The sequence below is a fragment of the Trichoderma ghanense genome (assembly GCF_004382785.1).
Source record: "Trichoderma ghanense strain CCMA-1212 chromosome Unknown scaffold_4, whole genome shotgun sequence".
Classification (NCBI taxonomy): domain Eukaryota; kingdom Fungi; phylum Ascomycota; class Sordariomycetes; order Hypocreales; family Hypocreaceae; genus Trichoderma; species Trichoderma ghanense.
In genome coordinates, this window is record NW_027395667.1 from 1,131,218 (window position 1) to 1,150,789 (window position 19,572).

The 19,572-nt window shown below is 54.7% G+C and overlaps 7 protein-coding genes across 7 annotated transcripts; 4 read left to right on the forward strand and 3 right to left on the reverse strand.

Moving 5' to 3' along the window:
- Nucleotides 1-1,121: 1,121 nt before the first annotated feature.
- On the forward strand, nucleotides 1,122-2,080 carry CCMA1212_004536 (uncharacterized protein; the record flags this gene model as incomplete). The annotated part of the gene is made up of 3 exons (XM_073701834.1): nucleotides 1,122-1,453; nucleotides 1,518-1,764; nucleotides 1,865-2,080. The coding sequence occupies 3 exons, from the start codon at nucleotides 1,122-1,124 to the stop codon at nucleotides 2,078-2,080; spliced, it is 795 nt and encodes a 264-aa protein (XP_073559745.1).
- Nucleotides 2,081-2,491: 411 nt separating this feature from the next.
- CCMA1212_004537 (Replication factor A protein 2) lies at nucleotides 2,492-3,451 on the reverse strand (the record flags this gene model as incomplete). The annotated part of the gene is made up of 2 exons (XM_073701835.1): nucleotides 2,492-3,211; nucleotides 3,275-3,451. 2 exons carry the CDS (start codon nucleotides 3,449-3,451, stop codon nucleotides 2,492-2,494), a joined length of 897 nt encoding a protein of 298 aa, XP_073559746.1.
- Nucleotides 3,452-4,321: 870 nt separating this feature from the next.
- On the forward strand, nucleotides 4,322-7,749 carry CCMA1212_004538 (Lon protease-like protein 2, peroxisomal; the record flags this gene model as incomplete). The annotated part of the gene is made up of 4 exons (XM_073701836.1): nucleotides 4,322-4,873; nucleotides 4,968-7,054; nucleotides 7,216-7,385; nucleotides 7,662-7,749. The coding sequence occupies exons 1-4, from the start codon at nucleotides 4,405-4,407 to the stop codon at nucleotides 7,747-7,749; spliced, it is 2,814 nt and encodes a 937-aa protein (XP_073559747.1). The 5' UTR covers nucleotides 4,322-4,404.
- A 6,031-nt stretch (nucleotides 7,750-13,780) lies between these two features.
- CCMA1212_004539 (uncharacterized protein) lies at nucleotides 13,781-14,146 on the reverse strand (the record flags this gene model as incomplete). Its single annotated transcript, XM_073701837.1, has 1 exon — nucleotides 13,781-14,146. The coding sequence occupies one exon, from the start codon at nucleotides 14,144-14,146 to the stop codon at nucleotides 13,781-13,783; it is 366 nt and encodes a 121-aa protein (XP_073559748.1).
- A 3,119-nt stretch (nucleotides 14,147-17,265) lies between these two features.
- CCMA1212_004540 (uncharacterized protein) lies at nucleotides 17,266-17,445 on the reverse strand (the record flags this gene model as incomplete). Its single annotated transcript, XM_073701838.1, has 1 exon — nucleotides 17,266-17,445. The coding sequence occupies one exon, from the start codon at nucleotides 17,443-17,445 to the stop codon at nucleotides 17,266-17,268; it is 180 nt and encodes a 59-aa protein (XP_073559339.1).
- Nucleotides 17,446-17,692: 247 nt separating this feature from the next.
- Nucleotides 17,693-17,908, forward strand: CCMA1212_004541 (uncharacterized protein; the record flags this gene model as incomplete). The annotated part of the gene is made up of 1 exon (XM_073701839.1): nucleotides 17,693-17,908. The coding sequence occupies one exon, from the start codon at nucleotides 17,693-17,695 to the stop codon at nucleotides 17,906-17,908; it is 216 nt and encodes a 71-aa protein (XP_073559338.1).
- Nucleotides 17,909-18,976: 1,068 nt separating this feature from the next.
- On the forward strand, nucleotides 18,977-19,141 carry CCMA1212_004542 (uncharacterized protein; the record flags this gene model as incomplete). The annotated part of the gene is made up of 1 exon (XM_073701840.1): nucleotides 18,977-19,141. A coding segment is annotated over one exon (165 nt), but the record flags the coding sequence as incomplete, so codon positions are not given.
- Nucleotides 19,142-19,572: the final 431 nt, after the last annotated feature.

Consider the following 19,572-nt stretch of genomic DNA (forward strand, 5'->3'; position numbering starts at 1 on the left):
ACTGGTGCTCTGTTTTCGTGTACTGTAATACTTCGTATGCGGCAAGAGCGAGAGTGTGTCTGCCCCGTGTTACTTCGTGGTGTAGGTAATCTGTCCAGGATTAAATACCCGGCTGCCGATCCGTGTCGAATCTCCATTTCATTTGCTCGACCTACAAGAACCCAGTCTTCGATTCCCTTTCTTCTTCTCTACCTGACCTCCCATCTATTCCAGCTCGTCTGATCTGATCCGATCTGATCTGGTTTTGGCAAACAAGTATCGGGACTATTTCCCAACCATACCTTCCATAGTAGCCTTTCATACCTCCTCCACTCTACCGCCGCATACTTGACCGGAAGGAACCGAAGCCAAAAAGACACGCACGGGGAAGGGATAGAAAAGGAGACTCGTAACTAAGCCTCCTAGGTTATACAAACTCTGAAGAGCTTGGCAAAGAGGCCATCCTTTTTGTATCCCACTCTGCTGGCTGCTGTTAAACCCTTCATCGCTTCAAACTTATCTATTACATTCCTGTCATTGTATTCTGGCCTCTGCCATCGTCGTCTCCAACGTCGCCGAGAAACAAACCCCATCTCGTCCCCTCGTGGTCCCGTCTCTATCTTCACCCTCTCTGTATAGACGATATCCTTCCGGGTCGTCGTCAGTGAAGTGATTGATTGCTTGACCGGTGATTCATACCGAAACCGCCTCCACCAAATACCAAGCAAAACCCGTACTCGCCCTGATCTGATTCTTCACCTTTCACCAACCTCTCTTTTCGACCCTCAATCTTATCCCATTATAACGGTCCTAAGGCCTGAAACACCACATTGATGTCGGTTGACCTACGCGACTGCCTCAATTGCCTGCAGCACCCCTCCAGGTTTATGCCCGTGTCGAGATCTCAGCTCTCAAGAGTCCATACGGGTGATAGCGCACAGAATAGTATACGTGAGTACCTTTTTTTGCGTGTAAGACAGTCCTCCCATCATGAAGCAGAATCACTAAAACTGGGCGCGCCTCTGCTTGCGTATTCCCACTTATACAGGCAGCATCATCGAGTGAAGGAGTCAAGTCCATTGGACCTCCCAAGAGAAAACCACCAGAACTTCAGGAACAAAAGAATTCAAGTTTAGCCCAGCATGGCGCACGTCATTAGCAAAACGACCATCACCACCGCCTCCTCCGCCGTCACCGTCGTCGACCACCGCCGCTCCCTCGTGCCCCAGGCATGGGAGAAGTCGGTCCGCAAGATCGGGCTGGCCGAGTGCGAGCAGGCGGGCATCTCGCTCGCCCACGCCTTCGCCGCCGACGCCCTGAGCCTGTATCTGCTCGACGGCGGCGAGGCGGACCGCTACTCGGACGAGGCCAAGTGGAAGCTCCACGTGCGCATCATGACCTATCTCGTCTCGGCCCATTGCTACAGCGGCGTCGTCACGACCATTGGTCCTGATTATGACGCCGTGGCCCTGTGGTGAGTCACGGAACATTCTCTACGAAGACTTATAGTAGAACATTGTGACTGACGGTTTCTTCAGGATGCCTCCTGGGGCACACATGGACGACTGGTGGACCATCTTCCGAAGCGGCATGTGGCGCCTCTACTACCAGCTCGGTTCAGAGGGCCGCAAGCGCTACTACGAGGACGTTCTGCCTCTCCTGCACGAGACCATGGACGAGGTCATGGGAGATCGCGAGTACTACTATCTTGCGTACATTGGCACCAAGCCCAGCGCCCGGGGCAAGGGCTATGCAAAGAAGCTCATCATGGACATGGCTGCCAAGGTGAGTGAAACTAGCTGATCCTCTCCTTTCCTCCGCCCACCTTTCCCCCCATGAACTGCGTCGAAGAAAGAAGAAAGAATGGCAACTAAACTGACAATAGGCCGATGCCGAAAACCGCGCCATGTACCTCGAGTCCAGCTCCCGCGAAAACATCACCTACTACGAGCGCTTCGGCTTCCAGTACCGCAAGGAAATCTCCTTCAAGCGCGGCCCCGTGCCCGTCCCGCTCTTCATCATGGTGCGCGAGCCCCTCGCTGCCAAGGCCGCCGAGGAGACCGTGCCGACGATGGACCAGATTGAGATTGTAAAGGTGTAAGTCGCTGATTTTTTTGTGGCAAAATCTAAACGACGACATCTTGTAAGTCTCTGTTGGAGACTTGGATGAAGTTGCGAAGCGAGGCAAGGTTGAGGTGTGCTTGGCTTGCTTCTTCTTCCCCCCCCTTTTCGTTCTTACTATCCTTTGAATGCCCGTTTTTGAGATGTATGTTGCAAGGAAACGACTGCTTCGAGCCTTGCGTCCTGAACGTTTGTTCATAATGATGCTTTGCCTGGTTGGTTCTGCTTCATGTTTTTGTTGATTTCATGTTCGTACGCTCATTATATTTGGCTGCTGCTTTTGCTTTTTGCGCAACTGTATGGAAGGCCTCTCTTCTCACAAGGGCCAAACCCTGTCTCTACCGTACAATACATATGTCATTGAACCAGAAATGCAATGTGTCATCTGCCCCTAATATTCCAAAACTGCCCACGTCTCCTCGTCGATTGTGGTATATATCAACCCCAGCGTCATGAGTTCGTCAGCCGCCTCCATCACATCGCGCAGCCCCAGCCCCAGCTCCGCCGTGAGCTTATTCACATGCACCCCGTCAGTGCCGTCCCCGGACGACTTCTTGAGGTACATGAACATGCTCTTCGCCTTGTTGCTGCACCCCGAGAGCTTGCTGGCCGTTTGGCCTGCTACGGCCCCGGCATTGTACCCGTCGCCGCCGTCGACGAACATGCTGTCTCCGCTGGCGTCTCCTCCCGCGTTGGGCCCGCCGACGGCGCCGCGGGTGTAAAACAGGTGTACGTATGTCGCCTCGAGGAGGTGGTAGTTGACCTCGTTAAAGTCCGTCACCGGCCGGATGACGTGGGCGCCGACGTGCCGCTTGTTGGAAAAGGACTTGAGGCGGCCCCAGACGCGGATGTGGGAGCCGATCTCGAAGCCGGGCTCCGCGTCGCTCTGCTTGTCGACGTCGATCCACTTCTTGACGTCGATCTGGCCGGTGCCGTCGTCGACCTTGATTGTGAGGTTCGTCTGTTGCGGGTTTATGCTGCGGACCTGACCGACGAATGTGATTTGCGTGATGGTGGCGCCGTCGACCTTGAAGTCGGCGCCGGAGTAGGGCTCCTCTGCCTCGAGGATCTGCTTGATGGTCAAGGGCCGTAATGATTCGTCCTGGTATGACTGTTTGCACGCATGTCAGTCTGGTGTTTCGCCCGCAGGCAGCATCGAGCAAGCTTCACCGACCTTGCCGCCGCCTTGGCTGCCCTGCTGTGAACCCCCTCCGGCAAAGAAGCCGCCAGAGTCGTCGCCGCCTTGGGCGCCGTAGCTGGTCTTTGAGTATCCGCCGTATGCAGCTATAAGAAAGAGCTCGGTATTAGTATAGAGAAGTTCTTTCTGTGTCAACGAGGCCGCCTTACACATTATGTCGAGATCTGGTATGGTGATGATTCTGGATTTTCTGAACAGAGGGCGACGCGTCTGAAGCGCGACTCGAGTTTAATGGATTTTGCCCCGCGACAGGCTACAGCAACGGAGTGGGCTTCAACTGGGCGCGGAAGTGGCGCTGACTCAGCAGCGACACACAGCGTTGGAACCACCATTGGACCTCGGTGGCTGTGGCTGATACCAGGACGCACGCAAACTTCACATCGTCTTGTTTACTTTGCGTCGAACACCATCTTCATAGCCATCAAATGGTGTCAATAGCCATCGATTGCTTCTTCTGATTGGGAAGAGCCTTCCGGCATTCCCTCGGCACCAAAGGTAGTTGATAGCACATATGCATAGCGCAGGCATGTGGTCTTGAACCACCGCAGACACGTCAATATACACACGCTCATGCCAGACCAACCGCCACGGCTCAAAAATGTAGAACTCGGATGTGGAATGCCGGACTGACATGTCCGGCCATCACATATTCCACGTCCTTTATTTTCCACTGACCAATCCAACTCATCACCATCATCACCATCACGAGAGCGCGGCATCTCACATCCCCCCGCCGGCCAATAGGCGCTCTCCACCATCAGCCTCGGCAAGATTGAACCCAGCCGGGGTCGCATAGACGGAACTAACTCGAAGCTGCCACTAGAGCCAACGGTCCGCTACCGCTTCTGCTACGACTATGCCATAAGCCGGGCCTTGACATCAACAACAGCTCGACGCTTCTCTGCCCAAATGCTTCCACCGCGTTCCGCACTCCTGCGAAGCATCACCATCTGATACCCCCGAATCGTCGTCCTTGTTCTGCCTCTTCACGTCCATAGCCACTGTCGTTTCTGTTTGTCCCAGCGTGTCGCTTCTTCTGCTTTGCGCTTCAGCCTCTTGTACTTGCGCTCGTCCCAACCACCTCGAACCACAGCAACCGCACCGCCATGGGAAGATCACAGACCGCGACACTCCCGCTGATTCCCCTCCCACGCGGAACGGTCCTGCTGCCCGGCCTCGCCTACCGCATCACCGTCAACTCCAGCCGGCCCGACATCCCGGCCCTCCTCGCCCACGTCTACGAGCTCGCCGCATCAAAGGGCCCTGATGGCCGCATCGACACCATTCCCATAGCATGCGTCCCGGTCTCGTCTCCGCTGGTCGGCCCGGACGGCCAGCTGCTCATCACCAACGGCGAAGACATTGACAGCACCCGCATCGACCCTGTCAACCCCGGCACTGCGAAGAAGGACGACCTGTTCGGCTTCGGGGTCGCGGCCAAGATTGTCGGCATTGACGGCCGCGGGTCCGGCGAGTTTGCGCTGCGTGTCGAGGGCTCAAGCAGAGTGAGGGTAGACTCGGTCACTCGCGAGCGGCCCTTTTTCGAAGCCACAGTCTCATACTATGAAGACGAGAGTACGTCTCTCTCTCTACCCCTCTCGCTCCCTCCATATCACCTAATTTAATATGCTCCGTGGCTTGGCTGTTTCTAACATCATTTGTGCTGTAGTCGACGTCACCGATAAGCAGCTGCAAGACTTGTTCAGCCTGCTCAAGCTGCGCTCAAGAGAGCTCGTCACAATCCTCCGCATCTCCTCTTTGCTCCCTCGCACAGGCGGCCCCTCCCTCTCACCCGCAGTCACGAAGCGATTAGAGATGCTCATCATCAGAAGAGAACTAAAGGAGGCTGGAATGCTCGCCGACTTCATGGCCAACCTTCTGGATGCCACTCACGAAGAGAAGCTCGGTATCCTGGCCGCTCTGGATCCCAAGGTTCGGCTCACGAAGGTCATTGAGCTGTTGGAACGGCAGGTTGGCGGCATCAAGAACAACTTCAAGATCACTACCTTCACAACGGTCCCCGTTCAAATCATTGATCGGTTGAACGAGAACCCATCCAGAAGGCCGAACAACAACATGATGCCTCCGATGGCCGGCATGGGGCTTTTGCCCCCTCCCGGGGGACACGACCAAAATGAAGATCAGGACGCCAGTGAGCTCGATGAGCTGAAGAAGAAGTTGCAGGCAGCAAAACTACCGCAAGACGCCGCCAAGGCCGTAGATAGGGAGCTGCGGCGGCTGCAGAGGATGCCGCCCATGAACCAGGAGTACCAGGTAACAAGAAATTGGCTCGAGACGATAGCTGAGATCCCCTGGACAACCACTACCAACGACCGGCTAGGACCCGATACGTTAATAAAGGCCCGGCAGCAGCTTGACCACGACCACTACGGCCTGGACAAGGTCAAGAGGAGGCTCATCGAGTACCTTGCAGTTCTGAGGCTGAAGCAGTCCATCAACGACGATTTGGAGGAGCAGATCCGCAAGGCGGAAGCTGATGCCGCCGCCGCCGACAAGACTCTCACGGATGGCACCATCAAAGACACTAAGCCAGAGGAGGCTGTCGAGAACAACGCCAGTCGTAAGGAGGCATCAGACTCCGAGCTCACCAAGCTCCAGATGCTCAAGTCGAAGCGCGCCACTGACAAGTCTCCCATCATGTTGCTCATCGGCCCTCCGGGCGTCGGCAAGACAAGCCTGGCCAAGTCGGTCGCGACTGCTCTGGGCCGCAAGTTCCACCGCATCTCCCTGGGCGGTGTCCGTGACGAAGCAGAAATCCGCGGTCACAGGCGGACGTACGTGGCGGCCATGCCAGGGCTCATCGTACAGGGTCTGAGGAAGGTCGGTGTCGCGAATCCCGTCTTCCTGCTCGACGAGATCGACAAGATCGGCTCGGCAAGCGTTCACGGAGATCCTTCGGCCGCAATGCTCGAGGTTCTGGACCCCGAGCAGAACCACAGCTTCCAGGATCACTATGTGGGCATGCCCGTCGACCTGTCCAAGGTCCTCTTCATCGCCACCGCCAACAGCCTCGACACCATCCCCGGTCCCCTGCTGGACCGCATGGAGATGATCTATCTCCCCGGCTACACCACGCTTGAGAAGCGCCACATCGCCATCAATCACCTGATTCCGAAGCAGCTCAGGGCCAATGGATTGGCCGAGGACCAAGTCGAGTTCACCCCGGAGGTGGTATCCAAAATTATTGAGTCGTACACCCGTGAGTCAGGGGTTCGCAATCTGGAACGTGAGATTGGCTCTGTATGTCGCGCCAAGGCTGTCGAGTACGCTGAGGCGAGAGACAACGGTACCCTCGACAAGTACCGGCGCCAGCTCACCGTCGACGACCTCGAGAGCATCCTCGGCATTGAAAAGTATGAAGAGGAAATTGCCGAGAAGACGAGCCGTCCGGGCATCGTCACGGGACTCGTCGCCTACAGCACTGGCGGCAACGGCAGCATCCTCTTCATCGAGGTGGCTGACATGCCTGGCAACGGGCGCGTCCAGCTCACCGGAAAGCTGGGCGATGTCCTCAAGGAGAGCGTCGAGGTCGCCCTCACTTGGGTCAAGGCGCATGCGTATGAGCTCGGCCTCACTTCCGACCCGCACGTCGATATCATGAAGGATCGCAGCATCCACGTCCACTGTCCCTCGGGGGCAATTCCCAAGGACGGACCCAGCAGTGGCATCGGTCAGGCCATTGCCCTGATTTCGCTCTTCTCTGGCAAGCCAGTGCCACCCACAATGGCCATGACGGTATGTTTTCACTGCCGAACAACTCATAACTCCTCGTCATACCATGCAATTCACCTTTCTCTCTCTCTCTCTCTCTCTCTCTCTCTCCTCCATCCAACCCAATGTGTGTCCCATAAGAAAAAAATCTTTGACCGGCGTAACTAACGTGGCATGTAACACAGGGCGAGATATCCCTCCGCGGCCGGGTTACCGCTGTCGGAGGTATCAAGGAAAAACTCATCGGTGCCCTCCGAGCGGGGGTTAAGACGGTGCTACTGCCAGCACAGAACCGCAAGGACGTCAAGGACCTACCTCAGGAGGTCAAGGACGGGTTGGAGATTTTGTATGTTAGGTGAGTATCACACTTTCTACCTTCTCTTGCTGATATCTTGTCCTTTTTCTCTACTCCTTCTCCCCTTATCCCGCCCCACTCTCTTTCCTCGCCTCCAATCTTCATTTTCATCTTCATCTCGATCCCCCGCCGGCAAGATGCAGTAACGCCCTTGCGGCTACGCACCTTGCCTAGCTCATTCAGACCGAAGAGCAAGGAAACAGAGTGGAATGGGAACCCGAAGAACAGAATAACGAAAACAAAAAAGCAGTGTTACTGACTTTGGTGCTCAAATAGCCATATTTGGGATGCGATCCGACTGGTCTGGCCTGATTCCCACTGGGCCGAGGATCATCAATTTGCCGGCATCGAAAGCCGTCTGTAAGGGATGAGTGTGTCCACCACCCACCACTGCTCACTGCCCACTGCCATATCATCATCACCTATCGCAAATCTACCATCGGCGGCCCGGAGTTTTCGCCTCCCGTCTGAACTGTGTCTTGCATATCACACTAGGCTCCGCTTCATAATGAAGATATGCAACCCCAAAGCATCTACCAAAGCAATCAAGCAGCGATCATGTACTCGTACATATGGGAAGCAAGGGGGAGCTGGTTAGAAAGCCTCAGTCTTGGCATATGCTACTTGTGTGGCTGGGAAATGGAGCGGATCTGAGACAATATGCCATCAGATTCCTCGGGGGCCCCATTTCGCAGGCGAAGTCTAGCCTAGCCCAGCTGAGCTGCGCACCCATCTTCTATGCACTTACGCCCCCCTTCGCTCCAATGGTGAAAAGACAACATAGTCGTATCATATGTTTTCCTTTTACACTTCATGGGAACATCCTCTGACTTGTCTCTGCACCACAATTGTCATGTATTACGGAGTAGGTAGTGTCTGGTATTAGTCGGTGTCAAACTCGCGCTCATAGGGGGCGTGCCGTCGTCCGAACTCTTCTCATCGTCAAAAGTCCGTGCATGTGTTCCTTTACTCACCGTACTCTCCGAAGCGGCCTTCTCTGTCTCGTGTGATCATGTCACCGCATCACCGGCGCCACAGGAAGCGAGTTGCATCCTGCTACTCGCATTTTTGTGTCCAACGGCTTGAATATCTCATAACCCGTAACCCCGCTGGAGGGCAGCTGGATGATGATTGCCCCACGAGGAGAACGCACTGCTTTACGTGCGATTGCGTGTGAGATATCCTATGACCCCGTGGACTGAAATAACCGCCTGTGTGCTCTGCTATACACGCATACATGGACTCCAAGAAGACCATGTGCTGTGGCGCTAAAGACACATGGACGAAATGGCGTGAGAGTAAGACAGCAGCACAAAGACTGGGCTCCATTCCCACATCTAGTGATTCACAGTGAGACACCAAGGGATCAAGGGAGAAAAGGGGGGGGGNGGGGGGGGGTTGCAAGGAAGGAGACAAAAAACAAAGGAAACAGAGGTTGATGCTGTCTCAATACTAGCAAGAATAATGGCCAAAGGTAGGAGGTCGTCATAGAAGGCAGTCGTTGCCGTGATATCATCACTTGGAGAGAGCATACTCCATAAGTTGGGCAACACGGTCCATGCTGATCCATCAGCTGCCTATAGCGAGTCAACTGATCCACACGCATGTCTCCAGCATCTGTGTCAGTGGTCCGCCTTGCATCTCAGCTCTCAAATGAGACACAGATGCGAGACTAGCAAGCCTGCGTTGTCAAAACTCGCCCTGGTGTCATAACGTGCGGACTTCGTACGCGGGGGTGGGTTGTGTGAGCGGTTGTGCTGTGTTTCTTGGTTCAGCTGGACAAGGATGGACAAGGGAGAAAAGGGATGGAGACAAAAACTAAACAAGTCATTGCCAGCCTGACCCAAGGACGGACCTCTACCCTCTTGGTATGAATGGGCAGACTGCAAAATGTCTGCCAATATAGTTGCATCTCCCGTGGTTGATTTCCGTCCTCTGTCCGAGTTACCCGCTCCTCTTTTGCCAGCAGTTGAGCTATCTCTTCTTCCGCTTCGAAGTCATAAGTTTCAAGCTTCTGATACAGGATCGTCAAACCGTGTCTCGTCACGCCCACCCCGAGTCACCAGCTCGAACGGCAAGGGCCGCAAGTGAGCTGTCGCTTGAGTGGCTTGCCGCTGCGGCGTACCTCAACCACTCGCACGCTGGCTTGAATGTCCATGCATGCTTGTTTTGCTCCGATAGCTGGGTAGCCAATCTGATGGAGGCGAGGCCAGGCAGCACCCGCGGAGTACCCCGTGGTTGTATGCATGTTGGGCGCAAGACCATGGAGCCAGGGCCTCAAGAATGTGTTCGAATCTCATATCGATTTTTGCCTTGGCTGACGCCACAGTGCAACTTGTTGCTTCCGTCTCGCAAATGCTCAAGCTGCTGTCATGAATCTTTCCAAGATAGCGCCGGTGAAGAGCCGACGAACAACTCCGCAAGGACTCGGCATGATGGTGCTACGTATCAGTTTGGGATGATGACCATGGAGGGACACTTCGACTAGGAAGTTTCGGGCCGCAACTTCAGCAGTGGGGAGTTATCTCAACCTCCATTGTCACGAGCCCCAAACCAGCGCAACTCCGTATGGTGAAGTATGTGCTGCTCTTCCTTGGGATCCCAATGAGTATCTCCAAGTGCCACGGGGGATGCCAAGTCGCAGTGCAGAATAGAACGATAACACCAATTAGAAAAGCTCCGACGGCCCCTTACGAGAAAGCTTCTGCCAACAGGGGCTGCCTCATCCCAGCATGTGGTGGCCCTGGCGTGAAGGGCTTCACCCCCGCCAGATAGGGCAGACTGCAACAACGAAGAGGATGACGACGTTTCTGTTATGTTCACAGTCACAAACGCAGGACCAACTATACCACAGCGAGTTCGTGTCCCACTGGCTGTCAGTGAGTCGGCTGCATCGGCACAATCGGCATCTCGTAGCAGCAATATAACAAAGCTGTCACCACGAGGGACGAGTCTGCCATCATCCGCCCATCTCCTGGCGAAAAAGTGCGTACCGCAGCTGAAACGATGTGCTTGCTCCGTAAATTCTCAGCAAGAGCCATACTTTGCACTCACACTTTGTACTTGCGTTCCGTGTGTAGTCGGATACTAGGAACTGGGGGTTGCCCAGTCCTTCAAGTTGGTGTTGGTAACCGTCACACACCACCCAAAAGGCTACCACTCAGGCGAGACCCTTTCAGCGTGGAATGTCCGTGTTCCTCCACCCCTGGGTCACGTCGATATGGCGCTTGTACCGGTACACGTCCTTCGTAGGCAAGCAGACGTACGAGTAGACGCGGACACCAAGAGAAGCAAGGGAGGACCCCGAGACTTTGATCCGATTGAGCAGCTAAACTCCGAGTGTGACGCACGCGCAGCGATTTCCTCGTAAAGTATGAAAGTGAGAGCCCTGGACACGCAGTCTGGAGTGCCCACACTTGATAGCAAGACGGCCAGTGTTGATCACATCAACGAGTGGCACGACAAGTGAGGACACAGCTGCACACGAGCCGAAAGGTTCCAGGGCAGAAAACGCCGCCGAATAGCTAGCTACCTAGGTATGGTTGGTGAACTGCACCACGCCCTGTCTGTACATGTCTGTACTTGGCACGGGTTCCCCCATCGCATGTATTCGTATGTAAGATTGGACAATGTAGGAGAATGTCACGGTGGGCTCGACGGAAGGGGCCACACAGCCCCTTCTATAATCCCCCCACCCAAATCGACGAGATGTGATGACATGCTAATGGATGCTTGTCAGAAAATTTCCGTCTGGGTTCCTTGCCGACTGCGGAATAGTGACATGGCCGCTAGGGGCACTGCGCTTCAGATTCCCGTTTCCGGCCGCTGCTTATCTTGGTGACTCTCTCCCTCGGAGTGGTCAAGCCAGGGAGAAGCTTTCCCAGGGGATGCCGAGCCTCCCCGGAATGATACTCGGAACAAGTGAAGATCGTATTGCTAGCCCCCCAGATATCCACCGGATGCTACGAGGAGGCGTGGCTGTTGGTGAGATAATTTTTCCCCCATGGCCATGCCGCCGAGTGGCTCGATAAATCGATCCCTAGATATGTCGCGACATATCCTGCGAGACATGGTCGGTCTTTTCTTGCGTAGGAAACCTGTGCGGTGTACTCCGTATCTTGGCTGAACAAGGACCCTAATCTGGCACCCAGGAGCCCAAACACTTCGTCAAGCACGGAGGAAATAGGATTGTACGGAGAACTTTAGTACCGTATCGTACTTCGTAATTCAAACTCTCGACGCCGTACTCACAGCCTAAGGCTCGCTAGCCGAAATATGCACCTTCCTACCGGAACCAGACTAGACAGATGCATGAGACCCCTTGTTCAAAGCGCTAGGTTTAAGCACGCAACTCGAGGCCTGGAGCCATTTCTTTTTCGGCCCTTGTCGTGACGGTGCCGGCCGATACTCAGCTCTCCTATCACCTGCCTGGCAGCAGTGGTTACCGAGGATGGCAGTAGCGGTGCAAGGCTTCTCCCCCGTTCGAGTAAAGAAAGTTGTGGCGAGCTGCCGGACTGCAAAGACTGTGCCTGTCACAAATGCATGTTTTGTTCCCCCAGATTCATCGAAGACCTATCCCTGTCCCCCCGGGAAATTTAGCTCTTCAATAGTCCCGCGACCATCAGGAAGAAATGGGGTTCCGGCGGGGTGTTGAAGAGACCGCGGGAAAAAACAGGGCCTGGGCCTTCCGAAGCACAGGTGCCCGGCCGGCCCCAGTAGTCTCGTCACTTTGAACGATGTGCCCGTCCTCGATGCATCGTGCAATGGAAACCCCTGGTCTGACTGTGACCGGAGGCAGTGTGCCAGGTGTGGATGCGGGATATCACCTGCTGGATACGGGAGACAAGATTTGCAGTCGATGTATTCGTTTGTCTGTTGCAGAGGGAATCAGAAAGTATATCGTCTGATCTCGGGTGAAATTTCGTATTACCTGCTCGTACGAAGGAGCACAGTAGTAGTCCAGGCGGCAGATACTACTGCGCAGACGAGTCTCCAATCCTGAGCATGACCTGCTTGTCCCGCCGGTCACATTAAGAGTCTCCTGCTGCTTGGCTGGCGTCTTCGCGGAGCAGCTGCCGAGCGTACGGAAACAGTTTCTCTCATAAGCAACGCTTCTCGTAACGACCGACTTGTCGATTTCGGCATGTCATTCGTTGGGCTTGTGCAGCGGGAGAGATGGAGATATACTCCGTACCTATAGTAGTAGGTAGGTATGTATAAACGAAAGACTACTCGTAGGGGAGCAGAGGAGAAAGGTACTTGTACGGAGAATTTCGATTGGGGGTGAAGGTGGTGGAAGCCAAATGCAAGGCCCCTCCTGGCGGCAAATTAAAGTGTAGGAGGTGTGGGAGATTCTGGCATGGAAGGTACCTTACCTTAATTAGGTACCCCAAGTCATTCTGAAAGGAAGGTAAAGGGTACCTCGTACCTGGCCTGGGAGTTGGGCGTCGGGACGCCCAACGGCAAGAGTGAAAGCCGCGATTGCCATGCACTCCATATCAGCAGACCTGGCTGGGGCTTCGGTTAAAACAAAGTCCCGTAGGTGCTTCAGCCAATGCTGGCCTGGGAGCGACATTCGACGTGCGTTGCCGACATCAAACGGCAGCTTGGGCTTGGGCTATCAGCGTTGAGTCTCCGCCCAAACGGCTGACCTGAACTCTGCTCTGCGCCTAAAGCGAATATTGCTGCAGTCCGTCCGGTGCCTGACCTCGTCTGCATAGGCCCGGCGACGGGTAAGCTGCCAAGGCACTTCTGCTAAAGAGGCAATAACGTGCTGACGCCATGCAGCTAGACAGAGGGCCACCAACGCCGCCGCTCGTCGACGCCGGAATAACGTCCCAAATGCAGTGCTTTCTGCAGCTAGTCGAGCGAAGTGCAAAGTAGTGGCAGTTCGTTGCTTTTGCAGATGGACAAGGGGGGGGCCGGCGGGATAGGGAGTGTAGAGAACCTGTACTCCATGGCTCTTCCTAGGTATGTACGGAGCAGTCTGTGCTTTCTGAGTGAGTACATATCTGCAAGCGTCGAGTGTTTAAGGGGTGCTCCTTGCTCGGCAACTTCTGGACCTAACGCAAGCAAGATTCCAGGGATTTCATAGTCCGTCTATCTCGCCAACAAAGCTTGCACCCCGATGGTCACTTCTCGCACGGAGCGTTCCTGGAAGCTTTCCTTTTTCCGCCACGGAGCGCCTCCTCAAGTATGAGTCCTGTGGACTGACTGTCAACACCCAATCGCGTCATGGGTCTCGAAAAGATGGGTACCTCGTGAGGTACAAGTGATGCCCTGAAAACTTTCCTTGGCCGTTGGCTTCGGGGAATCAAGGCACGTCCGGCTACCGGGATTCCCAAAGACACCAACTGATAGAATGCGCCATCGTCGGCCGGGGCTCTTTAGCAAAATCAAAAGCTCGCTAGCCTCCGCACTACGGATCGAAGAATATGAAAATTTGTTTTCGAAGGTGCCTTGCTACGAGCATCTCGGGAGCAAGAGCAAGAAGAGCATGTATCACTGCGAGCACCTGGTCGTACCAACATCTGACTTGCGTGCCCCAAAAATCGTGAGACTCGTGCTTTGCGTTGCCGAAGCAAGAGACAGCCGCTCATACAGACTCCATACGTGTACGAAATACGAAGTAAGCCTACTATAGCGACGATTGATGGGCACAAGTACGAACAACTGCTGTTCTCGAATACTGGAGCAGCTACGAAGTCCAGAGGCCAAGGAGAAGCGATAAGAGTTGTGAAGCTCTCAGGCTCGGTGTTCATTACTTACGCTGCCCCGGATCAAGTGAGGCTGCCGTTTCCATCAACATTGTCGTCTCCGCGTTTCCTACCGTTGAGCTGATATATTGGTCTGGGCGGTGTTACTGAGACTATTGGTGGCAGCACGATACTGCTCGAAAAGCTTCATCAAGAAGCATAATTCTCCCACATCAGCTGGGGTGGGATATGCGCATTCCTGTCAGTCGCCGGCATTAAATGTTGAAGTGCGCCGCTTTTCTCTAGTTGGAAGCCCACCATTGGTACTCACGGACAAGATGCTCGTCGCTGGCGCGCCCGAGTTTGTCCCTTTTGCTCGAGAACAAGGGACCAAGGGGCGACAGCCGTGAATGGCGCCAACTAACCAACGTGTTGTCGGGCTCGGGGGATTTAGCCATGCATAGATCATCGCTCCGTTGATTAGGCCTTACTTATTTCTTCCACAGATGACGCATTCGGAAAAAATAAACCGAACGAGAAATACGGAGCAAGCAAGCAACGCACTATTCTCGGCACTTCCACATGAGAAAAAAGAGGAGAGATGTTGAGCAGAGGGACAAAGAGACCAAAACAACGACGACGATGGCAACGTTGACAGCAGGAAAAGCAAGCACGGAAGTGTTGTGCTCAGCGCTGGATTTTACAGCGAGAGAAGGCAGGCCTCGTTCACGGTTGCGTTCCTCTCTCGACCGTCAATCCGTGGGTGTTCTGCCAGGTGTCGCTTTCGACAAGGGTGAGGTTACCAAGAAGATCAGGTCACGTCGTGACTGGTCCAGAGCCCGAGCCATTGGGTCAGTGACAGCGGTACCGCGGTACAAACAGCCTCCTGCAAGGGTTCATGCAGCTTTTCAGTGGCTTATCTGGGGGAGGATTGGGCGCCTGACGGGCATTGGAGCATCGTCGACGGCACCGAAGCGGGTCTCTCGCAAGCTACTCCGTACATACAGCAGCACTACACACCTGGCACCTGGCGGGCGACCTCGGAAACTGTCGCCAAACCACTTGGTCCCCAGCCTTGGGACTTGTGCCCGGGTTCTCTAGGTCCATTCGTGCCGTCCAAGTCATCGATTTTGGGGCCCAAAAGTTTTCCACCCCTATGACCTCTTATACACACGAGTACAAGCACACACAAGCATCTTCCTAAGCAACTACCAGGACGTGCTTGCAAGAATAAGAAATGTGACGAGTGACTTATGGAATGAATACCCTGGCATATTCTCAAGCGAGTAAGCATCTGCTTCAGGTATGAGTACCGAACGATTCCTTTCCCCGACTGAGATATCAACAAGGGCATCCACATTCACATCGTCTTCGCTAATTGGAGGGGCGGGAGCAAGGGTGAGTCCGTCGGGTGAATTATCAGCATCATGTGTCAATGTCTGATTTCGGGATGGCACGGTCGCACTGCTTGCTGCACGGGCACCATGCAAGTACATACCTACTTGGACTTCTTGTGCTGACGGTCATATTCCAAGTGCACGCAATCCTTATACGGTCTACCACGGTCTTTTCCCGTTCTTCCTCTTCTTCGATACTTGGCGACGGCCTCTCTTCTTTCGCGCCAGAGGCTTCTTCAGCGGCACTGGGGATTTCTGGTCTGAAGGACGCCAGACTTTCTCTAGAAGAGGGACAACAGTTGGGTGACGGCAAAGCTTTGTGTCATTGGAAGATGGCAGCTGGTATGTGACCATTTGTCTAGCGTCTCCCGTCTTCAGCTGCCTCGACAACGGAAGCGCTTCTTCTCACCGGGACTGGCTCCTTTCGTTGGAAGGGCCGTCGTATTACTTCTTGCTGGAAAATGCTTCTTCACAAGCATTTACTGCACATATTCCATGCTCCCGGCGCAAAGATGGACCAGGGGACCCCGGTGTTTTACTCTCACGGCCGAGTGAAAGTACAAGTACGAAGTACGGAGCAACTGATGTCTTGCGGGGGTCCTGAACTCTAGCCGGGGCCAGTTTGCTAGTGCTATCGTTTCCTCTCTCACACACACGCTTAGGCTACCCAGGCGATCCATGTTAGTGCTTTTGCACGAAGCATTACCTCCGTGCTCGCACGTCGATGCGAGCCGTTTGATTTGGGTAAGCGGATGGTTTTGGACGGTTCCGCGCTAGCCTCAGGCCTGCTCACGGATGGACTAGGTTCGTCGTTGGCAATGGGTAATGGACCGGAGGCATCATCAGAATCCCCAGCTCTTTTTGCTTTCTTGGTCTGGCCTCTTCTCCGGAGGTGCTCATGACCACAGACATTGCCAGCCTCTGCATCAATGGGGCAACGTCCGTTCTACGAAATATCTATACTCGACAAGCCAATATTCTCCGGACGAAGTGCTTGTATGTTGAAGGACCGCGGGCTCAATGCAGAGGGGCTGGGCCTAAATCGGCACCTACTCAAGTACCCGTTACATTGCCAGGAACGAGCTACTTTTTGACGTCGATGGAGAAACTAATCTCGGAAATCTTGGGTCATACCAACCGGCAAGCTGCCACGCATTTGACAAGGGGAGGCGCCGTTCCCAACGCTAAATGGCACACCTCCCAAATTATCCGCGGACCGCATGCTGGCCCGTTCACTTTCCATCAGAATCTGCAACTGGGAGCACTCGGCCGGATCTTAAAACGACAAGCGGATCTTTGGGGGGGAGCAAACCAAGCCGAGCCTTGGGGCCCGCGCTGGCGAGACCTGGTTTCACCCCTAGGATTCGATGGGAACGAAGGATGCCAGTCTTTCTTCAAGGGCCATGCCTGGCCTTGTACTGGCACTGTATCCAAGCACACCATCGAGTCATCATCTGACAGGGCACATTGAGCCTCGAAAGGCTTCACACATGCCCCGTATTCATCGTGCAATGCAGACGGGCAAAGAAATGATCCATCGAAGGCAGAAGCACTGCGCGTCCCTAATGCGAGGACAAACTCTCATGATCTGTTATGGGCGAAGAAGGCATGATCCGATATTACCGAGCAAAAGCGCACTGGTCATTGCTTGTGCTGCTAGAGGTATTTGAAAATGTCTGAGGACTAAGATTTCCGTCGCGACAAGACCCACAATGCCAGTGCAACCATAGAGTGCACATGGTTATCGGGAGAGGCTCGGTATTCTTACTACCGGCGGAGTGCATAATCCTACGTCCGCACAGACGGACTCGGGGTGGGATCGGTGACGCCGGGCAGGCGTGGTGTCAGTGTTTGGCCTTGTGCTGCCATGTGAAAAGCAACAGACTCGCGCCCTGATTCTGGTGTCGTCGGACCAAGACTGGCAATTCGTCGACCAGTGTCTGGAGAGGTCTGGGATCTGCTCTGCATGTTTGAGATCTCCAAATCCCACACATCAACAAGGCCTCAGCTGGCTACGCAATGCGAGGGAGTACGGAGAACCAGCACTTTTCCTCCTCCCCCTTGCCCTATTGGGCAGTCTGCAATCGTCGATGCGACTTCAAGCCGATGCAGCTGCAACAACTTTTTTTTCCCGTGGTGGTATTACTACCTACACATGTCTCCGGTACTAACTGTCCTGTGGAAAGGTACGCATAGCATTTCATACAATATCGCCATGAGCCTTTCTTTCAACTACGGCTTCGCAGGGACGCTGAAAGCTGCGATCTGCCTGGTAGAGGCCCCGTCGCCGCGTGCTCACACTGCCCATGCGCAGAGCAGCCGAATGGTCGGACGGAGCCTTCTTCCGCTCATCCACACGACAGGCAGGTTTGATATCCCATGGATGCAACGCAGCCTTGCCGCCCAGCCCACAGCTCTGGGCGCCGGCTAACAGGAAGATAAAAGAGGGTGCTGGAAGAAGCATGTACCCATGTTTGGCAAGCAGCACCTGGGCGCAGGGTCCGGCACGGTCCCTAAATAAGCGTCCAGCTTCATGTCATCTCCACCATGGCCTCCGCCATGATACCACTTCGATGTTTAGCCTGATGGGTGCGTCGTAGAAATCTGGCACTCAGCCGGCCCGCTTAAGCAAAGGCGCCCCGTGGACACCCTCCTCTGGTATCTAGGCCTGTTCGGTGGTGGCCCATCCGCGATCCACGAAGCCATCCCTCCAATCCGTCATGGAGGCCGCGCCATTTAGCCAGGCCACTACTGTGCTAATCCCAGCTTTGCTAGCTTCCCCGACTCCCATGCAGGCTCCTTGTCTTTCAAGCTGTTTGGGGCAACGCGAGCTTCTCCAACTCCTTGGAGGTACTGTGCCCAGGTCGGGGGAGTACTTGCAGGCAAAGCAAAGTACAGGTACGGAGTACGAGTCCACGGGGTTGGCACCAGACATCGTTCGGGCTCTTCTAAATGTGCCGAGGGCTCCAAAATCTCCCTGGCCTTGGCCACCTTCTCTTTTTTCTGCTCTGGCTGATTGGGTCATCTCTCCAAGTAGCTCGTTGGCTTATTACTCAAGGATGGCAGAGGTCGCTCACCCTCGCACACCCCCTTAAGGCCGAGGATTGTCTTTTCCACGGAATAACACAACTTGGACGCTGGCAGCTTACTTTCTAGAAGACCAGGACTAACCTGGCGCCTAGAAAGGCTTGGAAGAGGAGACAGAGTTGAATGACAGGCCGCCATAACAACCTCGTCCCCTGCTACAACACCCACCCACCCCCTTCTTGAACCATTGGGAAGGGGAGAGCTATCGCCCAGCCAACTGCACTTTGCCGTCTCCCGGCTACGGCTCAGGGCTCCGGGACTGCGTCCTAGTCTCTTTCAGCTGAATCTTACCTCTTACTCGCATGGCGCCTCTCCACCACCGTTGTAGAACGGCGACTGATTATTTGGTCCCCCGTCCTGTTCATATCTACGGCCACCAGTCTGAATTCTTGTCGCCGGCCATGACTAAACCTTCTGCTCGATACCGAGCTCGACCCCAGCAAGCAGCAGCACGCCCTGGAGGGCAAGATACACGCCCCTCTCCACCCAACCTCCACAGCGCTCTGCTTGTTTCCCGCCTTTCCCTTCCAAGTCTGCCCCAATCATAACCGTCTCCAGTGTCTTATTACGCTTGTGAATTCTCACACGCAAGGTGGTCGTCTCTCCTCCCCCCTCGAGACAAGCCGGCGGAGAATTGTCAGAGAGGATTGACCGGGCAGGGGATCGTCATCGAAGAAGCCATGTCCTGTCGTCTCTGATTAATTCGCTGCAATAAGAACACTATTAGTCCAGGAACTCGGTCCGTGGGCCCCCGTCTTCTCAACGCTACCTACCACCACTTGGCCACCTACACTGCTACTGCTACTACTTGGCAGCTCTTGCGCTTGTAGGCTCTTCGGCGGATAACCCTATGTTCTTTGGTCCGACTATCTTGCATCTGGCGACTGGGCCCCATCGATTAGGCCCAAAAGTCGCACAAGAACCGACTGTAAGCCGCCAATCAGCCTCTCTCGGGGGCTGGTCCCCGTTGTGCCTTCTCCTCTGCCTCAGTCGTTTGAGCTGGCGACT